The sequence below is a fragment of the Rhamphochromis sp. 'chilingali' genome (genome assembly GCF_963969265.1).
Source record: "Rhamphochromis sp. 'chilingali' genome assembly, chromosome: 6".
Classification (NCBI taxonomy): domain Eukaryota; kingdom Metazoa; phylum Chordata; class Actinopteri; order Cichliformes; family Cichlidae; genus Rhamphochromis; species Rhamphochromis sp. 'chilingali'.
In genome coordinates, this window is record NC_137933.1 from 18,237,307 (window position 1) to 18,245,690 (window position 8,384).

Consider the following 8,384-nt stretch of genomic DNA (forward strand, 5'->3'; position numbering starts at 1 on the left):
AAATGCGCTTGTTTTATGGCTCGTGCATGTAACGCAATGTACAGTATGTTAATGTGAAAAAAATAAATAAATAAAAATTCACCAATCGATGTGCCCACCAGCCCCGGCTTTCTCTTACGCACGAGCCCGTATGGGCGGACTGGTCAGCTGATGGCTTTAAACGCTGCACACTCTCTCTGTCCTCAATACACGGATCTCGTCACACGAATAATTTTCCAGCCAATTACGCACAATGTGGAACATTTCAAACAGCCGCAGGAGGAAAACTCGCAACTTGGTGGGATTTCATTCGGGAACGTGTCCTTTGCGCGCACCTGGAGCAACCGGAGACATGCAGGGACAGCAAATTGTAGCCGGTTTATGATACCGAGCCTCCGTGTAGCCAGTCTCCGATTTCTTCCTGGGATGGGGAGCAGCGCATGGAGCTGCGGTGCCCTGTTCCTGCTGGCCATCGTTTGCTCATGCCGTGCCATCACTCTGGAGTCTATCCACTGGAGCAGCTCCAATGCCAAGTAAGTGGAGGAATCAGTTTTGCGATCAATACAACTTTCTGCTGTGGACTGACAGAAATCTGCTCAGTGACATTTTCCAGAAGTGATTTATAATGACTGAGAAGTAACTGATAACACAGAAGCACCGAACACTGCCAGGCTCCAGCTCTTCTCCTGTGCCAATTGAAACTAAACAGAATGATTTGTATTAATTAATGACTTTTTATCTTCGCCATGTTATTAGCTGGTGATGAAACCAATGCATTTCTGCATGTGCTCTTCAGATATTTACATAACACAAAAAAATCCCCTGAAGCGATGGAATTGGGGAGCTTTAAAAAAATAGCTCCAGGGATTACTGTAGACTAATATTCTGTTGATCCAGTTCATGATTGATCACCTAATCTTTTTTCCTTTATGACTGCGCTGTTTGTTTTTGGTTTGTTCCTCAGTCTAAACAAGCAACTGGTCTGATGTGAACAAATGAAAACCTGCAAGATCTTGTCGAAACGCTCTTATCACTGAAGTTAAAATGTGGCCACTTTATTATCCATCAAGTTCAAGCTGAGAATTGCATAAAGTGAAGATGCTCCAGTCTCTGCCGGTTTAAGAGGATTTTTATGTTTGTTTTTTTTTTTAAAGTGTTGTGTTTCTCTCTTTTATCACAGGTTTAGTCCAGGTCAGGGTCTCATTCTGTATCCACAGATAGGGGACAAGATGGACATTGTGTGCCCCAGGGCAGATGCTTCCTCTGGGGGAAAGGAGGAGTTCTACAGAGTCTTCCTGGTCTCGCGAAGTCAGCTGGAGAGCTGCACCATTGACCAGACTGACACGCCTCTGCTGAACTGCGACAAACCAAACCGTGATGTAAAGTTCACGTTCAAGTTTCAGGAATTCAGCCCCAACTTGTGGGGTCTGGAGTTCCTCAAGGGGAAGGACTATTACATAACCTGTGAGTGTTTTTTTGTGTCTGAAGCCATGGCTGCCAAACGTGTGGCACACGTTCTAATTAAACTCAGTATGATGGGGAAAAGCAGCTGGTTCCTACAGGTGGAACAGCCTTTAAATCCAGGCTAGAAGCTGATTCCTTTTTCCTTCCCCTGCCCTCTCTCCTTCTCTCTCTCTGGGTAAAGAGGACACCATCATCCTTGGCTCCCTCTCAATTTGTCAGTTTGCGTGAGAATCAAAGTAAAAAAAAACAAAACCCGCACACACACAAAAAAACGTGGCCTCGTTATTGGACTGCCGTCGGTTAAACCAGCATCTTAAGAGGCAAGTGATGCATGAGATAGAGAGCAAATCTGACCATGTAGCCTCACCCACCTCGCCACGCTCTGACAGCACACTTCGCTCTGGCAGGCCTGTGTGATTCCAAGGGCTTACATGCCCCAAATCACAGAAGGCTTTTACAGCATCAGGCAGATTTGATGGGAGCTTACATGGCAACGTGGCTTGTAGCCTGCGAGATGTTGTTATCTGACCTAAATGCTGCTAACAAGTATGTGTGTGAATGACAGGGGTGAGTGAGAGTTCCTGGTGTGTGTGTGTGTGTCTCTCATGCGAGTGTTGGTTATTGATTCAAAAGGATAGCTGCTAAAATATTCTCCATTCGTCTTATTTCCCGTGTTGCATTTTGAGATGCAATGCTTAGTCAGTTCACTGGTTAGTACATTCAGCAACATCACACTCAATTTCCAGTTTGCTGGCTTCACCTAACTGCAACTAATGCAACCATGCTGCAACAAATCCTCTCACTCTGTTCAGGTTTTCTTCAAGATGTTTTGGAGGTTAAGTATTTTGGGAGCAATTCAGCTTTTTTTTTTGTTTTTGTTTTTTTAAAGAATATACACTAAAAAAATAAGTATCTTTTTGGTTCAGCCCTCACAGCATTTTCTGTAGCTTCTGTGGTGTTTTCACATGTGTGATTATCTGCTGTTTATAACATCACAGCTTGTGCTATGTGTGGCATTTTGTTGCATAAGTGATGCAACTTTTGGCAACTGACCCAACTTGTCTGCAAAGGAGTCGTCGCGTAATTATGCATTCCCTGATAATCGTTTATGATTTACACGAAACTTGGGGAAGGGAAGAAAAAAGTGTTTAATTTTTGCCTCCTCCCTGTGTTTATCAGCCACCTCCACGGGCTTCCTGCAGGGTCTGGATAACACTAATGGAGGGGTGTGCAGGACCAAATCCATGAAGCTGGTGCTGAGAGTCGGCCAGAGTAAGAGCTTTGCTTTCACGTGTCTGTGCCGGCGCATGTGTGGATGACATGAACACACACACAAACATATACATACACATGTAGTTATCTGACAGATAGAACCAGCTGTTTATTTCAGGTCATATTTAAAGCAATAATATCATCTCCAGACTTGAATTACTGAGTGGTCACATAATCCTGTGATCATCCATCAATTCTCTTGAAGAGAGATTTCTGTCATGAATTATTCCAAATCCTTAATTTAAGCCAGCACTAGCAGCTTAAAGCCGGTATTATCATGCATGTGATCATTTGAGACTGCCGTGGTATTTATTTTATTTATTTTTTGTCATATTAACATCACAATAACTGGTTTAATTTGAGGATGCATCATTCTTTAAAACACAACAGGCACACAGGTGTACGCTACCTGTCGACACACTATTTATCAATTTTCAAGCCATACTCTCTAAATGAAGAAACTAGTGTTTATAGTGTGCTTGTTTGCTTCTTTAACTCCACATAATCACAGAAACATGACAGCTGCTGTTTCTGTGTGTTTTTCCAGAAACTTTAAAAGCTAAATAAATGAAAGGCCTAAAAAATAAATATTATTTTTTTGACCTCTGAAATGTGAAGTGGTATCTACATAAATAATTCAGGAGTTTGAGTTGGAGATGAAAAAAAAATAAAAAAAAAATCAGCATTTCGTGCATTTCTCCACTGATCATAACTGGAAATATGGGGCTGTTCTCCCGCTGTGTTTACTGGTGTAAACACATCTTTTTTTTACAGCGACAGCAAATATTAATAAGTTCAATTTTTAGGTGTTATCGAGTTTTAATTTCTGCATATATTAAAAGTCACGACGAGTCGTTGGAAGCGTCAGATTTTGAGTTATACGTTGTGCTTTTTAAATTGAACGTTTAATCGTGTTGTCATATTTTTTACATTCACAGTAAATGTGCTGGCAGGAAATTTGAACATCAGTGATGAATGAATGAGACACTGAAGTGAAGCTTTAATGACTGCTGTTCAAACTAAGCTAACTAACACTCAAATGTGCATGTAGTCCCAGTTAAGGTATAACATTTCATTTTTACTTTAGTATTTATTTTTATGTTTGAGCAAAGATCATAATATTTCTTTCCTGTATTTAGACGTTAAACTGTCACTTTTTTATGTTGGTATGTGGAAGCTTCTTTCTGCCACTTAATAAAAAATAAACTTTTAAAAAACTTCAACGTACCAACTCAAACATCTGAGAAAAACCTTGAAATTTCAAGTTACAGAGTTAAACTTTTGAGATGAGAACTAAAATGTTTGACTTTAGGATGTTCTTTTTTTTCCAAATGTTTTTTCCCCCAGTGGCAGAAACAAGCTTCCATACTTTTATGTTTGTTGTTAAACCCAGTTCATTTGAAGGCTTGCACATTATCCCATAAATTGCCAAATTTAAAATTAAGAACTATACTTTTTGAAGGCTGAGAAACCTGAGAGGTTATTGGTGAAAGACTAGTTTAGTTCCTTTTTAATAATATAAATTACTAATAAAGCAATGCAGATATTAAGAAAGAGTCCTTTATAAACCTTTTTCACACTATTTTAAGAAGAAAAAGTAGACAAATCCTTGTTGCTATTGACCATGATGAAAGGTTTGCTCTAAACACGGAGCCCTGAATAATGTGATGGGTAACAAAGAAAAATGTGTGCTTTGTAATCTGACAAAGGCAGTCCACATTCAAGGTTGCCTATCATTACTACCAATGGTGAAACGAAATGGATTTATTAAGTATTGCTCAGCCTGATATCTACTTCTGTTTTTTTCTTCCTCTTTAGTAGATGATCCACTTTATCTCCAGTCCATTAATGACTTCAGCATCTCTGAAGTTTATTTAATTAATGCTAAAAGTGTAATTTAATGTAAGATGTAACCAATGCAAACTGAGCTGTGTGATGGCGTTATCTCCTTTCCTTTCACAAAGAGTTGGTTCTGGGTAGGCTTAAAGACAAAACCAGGTGACTATGGCGATCATTCATGGGGAGTTTATGAGAAAACTAAGATAGAAAGATCTCATTGTTATGGTTTCCTGGGACGACACTGAAGTGTTTTAATTCTCTGAGTAATGAAGAGTAAATCAGGAGGAACCCTGATTGAAGTTTAAAGCAGAAGTAGGACTTTTTAACAGTGCTTTGTTTTTTAGAGGAAAGAAAGGTGTAGGTTCAGATCCGCTGTCTCTTGTTGCCTCTTGCAACTCTTAACAGCTGGGATTGGCTCCAGCGACCCTGACTTAGATAAGTGGAAGAGCGTGGAGCCAACATCCTAATAGTAACTTGTAAGGATGGCGGCCCCAATACATAAGTGGCTGAAACTTCTCAAAAGTATATTTAAGTACTTGATTGAATGGATTTAGTTACTTCTCACTGACAGAGAGTATCATAAAGGGAAATATAACCAATTAAAAACAAGACGGGGTTTCTTTTGATTACTTAATTGTTCTCATTTAATTCTATATTCTCAGACTTGATCACATTTCTAATGAACCACAGAGGAAAATCCGTAACTGTGAAACAGCTGGTCTTTTTCCAGAAAAGTCCCCCTGGAAAAACCAGAGGGAATTTTTTTTAAAATGGCTCCATCTGATAAATTAAGGGCAAACCTGTACCACCGACCCTTACAGTGTATTGATCTAGAGGCTCTGTAGCGTTGCTACTGTGGTTTGGGTCTCCCTCAGCACCTTTATCCTCCAAAAAAAGAGTTTTTGAAAAATCCTCCAGCAGAGTTTCACAGAAAAGCCAGAGCATTAAAGTTTTTCCGGCAACATCTTAGTAAGACACTTTAGGCTGTTTTTCTTCCTTTAATTTGTCACTCATATGTATATGTTATGTGTGAGTGGGTGGGGAAAAAAGGAGAACATGTTAGTGATGCTTTTCCTGTCAAGAAAAAAAAAAAGAAAATCGCAGCTGTGACACAAAACCCAGCTTTCTGTGGTCTGGCTGCGTTGAGAAAAAAACAAGTTTCGCTCTTTGTCTTGTGATTCAATTTTATCTGAATGACTGTTGATCCGAAATCAATAAACAAATAGAAAGAAATTAGCTCTTTATTTAGATTCTGAATGAACCAATAAATCTCATTACAGTAACCTGGAAGGTGTGAGGTTTGCAGCTTATATCAGTCTGTGTGGTTTTTATTCCAGACTCTTCAGATCCACCTTCAACACTTCAGGAGTCCCCCACCAGATTCCCACCTACACGACCAAAGTCCAAGGCCAAGGACGCCTCCACGAAAGAAGAGGATATAAAAAGTAAAGCTGGTATGAAGACAAACCAAAAATACAGCCTGGGGAATCATGTACAGCAGTATCATGGGCATTTCTAGCACACAGGAGCAGACTGTGCAAGCCTTACCTTTACCTGCCCTTTCAGTTACCTTCCTTTTGTGCATTAATGTTGAGTTTCCCACACATATCAAAAGAACCCAATAATGTTCACAGATTTTTAATTAACCATTAAGTCTGTTTGCAATTTCTACCCCAGGACTCTTGTGTTCGCTTCAGCCCTCATGGGACAAAACTCTTCTGTAGGGCAGCTTCAGCAACACTGCTGAACAAATTGCAGTTTATTGAATACATTTTTATGCTCTCAGTAGTAAATAACTAACAATAAAACAACATTAGAAAGTGATTATAGTCTTTTTAGCTCATAAAAAAGCAAAATGAAGGCAACATAAACTACATATTGGCTCTTGATTGAAATATTTGAGTTGATTTGTGTAATTTGTTGTCGCTAACAACGATCGGTAGAAACCAAACTCATCAACCCTTAGAAGACTGGATTTGAAATTGTCTGAGCAGCCTTTTTATTCTGCTCTGACCCACTTCGTGATCATCGTGTGACTCCGCAGACGGACAGAAGAATAAAACAATGCTGCAAACTGTTCATCACAATGACATTTCACTGAGTCCTCCAGTTTGCACTCAAACCTCAAGTGATCATGAGTCTGTCGTGTGCCAAAAAAAGGGCCTGTGTTTTCTAACAGGGTGACACTTAAGATGAAGCATATTCTCTTGTGTCCAGCTTCAGCTGAGATTTTTCACGCTAACATGTGCTGATCAGGCCGTGCCGGGGCATTAAGTGAGTGAAGTTGTTTTTAAACCTTTGTGTCTCTTGCCCCTTAAATTTTCTTTTTCTATCTTCTGACAGATGTGGGCTCGGAGACAGGACTCTTCACGTGGGTTGTCTCTGGCTGTGTGGTCCTGCTCGTGGTCATCATAGTTCTGTTGGCTGTGTTGTGGAGGCACCGTCACCGTCGCTGCGTCCCAGATGGGCAGCAGTCCGCCTCCGTGTCCCTCAACACTTTGGGCGTGCCGAAACGGGACAGCATCAGCAGCGACAACAACGGCTCGGACCGCAGCGACGTCGTCTTTCCTCTGCGGGCTTCCGACAGCATGATCTGCCGTCACTTTGAGCGCGTGAGCAGTGACTACGGGCCCCCTGTGTACATAGTTCAGGAGATAATGCCCCAGAGTCCCACCAACATCTACTACAAAGTCTAATGCTTGCTGCTCTGATGACACTTCTCTGCTGATATGAGGGTAATCATGAATCTCAGTTACTGAGGACAATCTGAGAGCTGTGCGCGGTCCAAAAAAAAAAAATACAGATAAAGAGCGAGAGCTCCTCAGTGAAGTGACAAGACAATCAGACAGCAAACTGGGGTCTTAACATATCATTGGTAGTTGTATCCAGTTTGTTTTTTGTCAGATATGCTTGGAAATGGGGGAGGGATGTATTTATAAGAAATTCTTTATTACTGCCACCAACACGTGGCAGCTTTAGATGTACAGTAAATGTGTATTTAATATTAATTTATTGATGAATTGGTTTAAGGAAAAGTGGGGGAAAAGCTTAAAAACTGCACTGCAGAGCATTAAATTCATGAGCACTTTGAGGTTTTTCACAGCCGAGATGTGTTGACTTTGTTTGAACCGAAATGAAAGTCATGATTTTGTGGATTTTATTAAAATGAAAGTGTTTCAAGGGACTCCTCACCCAGTCTTTGTGATCTGTTTCTACTTAAGGATTCAATCACGTGTGAACATCAGTTTAAAGGGAAAAGGTGTTTAACCCCTGGAGGGTCTTAGAAAAATGCATACACTATTGGTCTTAGAGCCACAAATCGACCACGCCCAAAAAAGTGCTATAAAAAATTTATATATTAATATTTTTTTCCACTTTAAATTAGCCAATCTTTTAGACCTACTTCTCCTTGAAATATTCATGTCAAGTTTTAATTACATTTCGCGGATTTTAACCCTTTATATCCCGGTTTCGTCACATGAGCGCACTGCTTTTTTTGCCCCAAAAAACAAAAAACTTGAATATTTTCCAAAAAAAACATTTGAGGTAATATTCAATTGTTATTATAATTAGGCCTTTGGATGGACTAAAGATTGTCACCAAGAGTCATTTCGATCGCCTTTTATTTTTTTTCCAGGAGCGCATTTCATAAAATGCACACTATCGACCACGCCCAAAAAGTGCAATAAAAATATTAAATATTAATTTTTTTTTCACTTTAAATTGGTCAGTCTTTTAAAACTACTTCTCCCTGAAATATTCATATAAAGTTTTAATTATATTTTCGTTGTTTTAACCCTTTAAATTACAAAAAAACTAAAAAAAAAACT

General features: G+C 39.7%; 1 protein-coding gene across 1 annotated transcript; it reads left to right on the top strand.

Moving 5' to 3' along the window:
* The first annotated feature begins 179 nt into the window (after window positions 1–179).
* Window positions 180–7,730, top strand: LOC308398633 (ephrin-B2a-like). The gene is made up of 5 exons (XM_080885384.1): window positions 180–512; window positions 1,160–1,443; window positions 2,623–2,715; window positions 5,892–6,008; window positions 6,898–7,730. Exons 1-5 carry the CDS (start codon window positions 361–363, stop codon window positions 7,248–7,250), a joined length of 999 nt encoding a protein of 332 aa, XP_080741510.1. The 5' UTR covers window positions 180–360; the 3' UTR covers window positions 7,251–7,730.
* The last annotated feature ends 654 nt before the right edge of the window (window positions 7,731–8,384 follow it).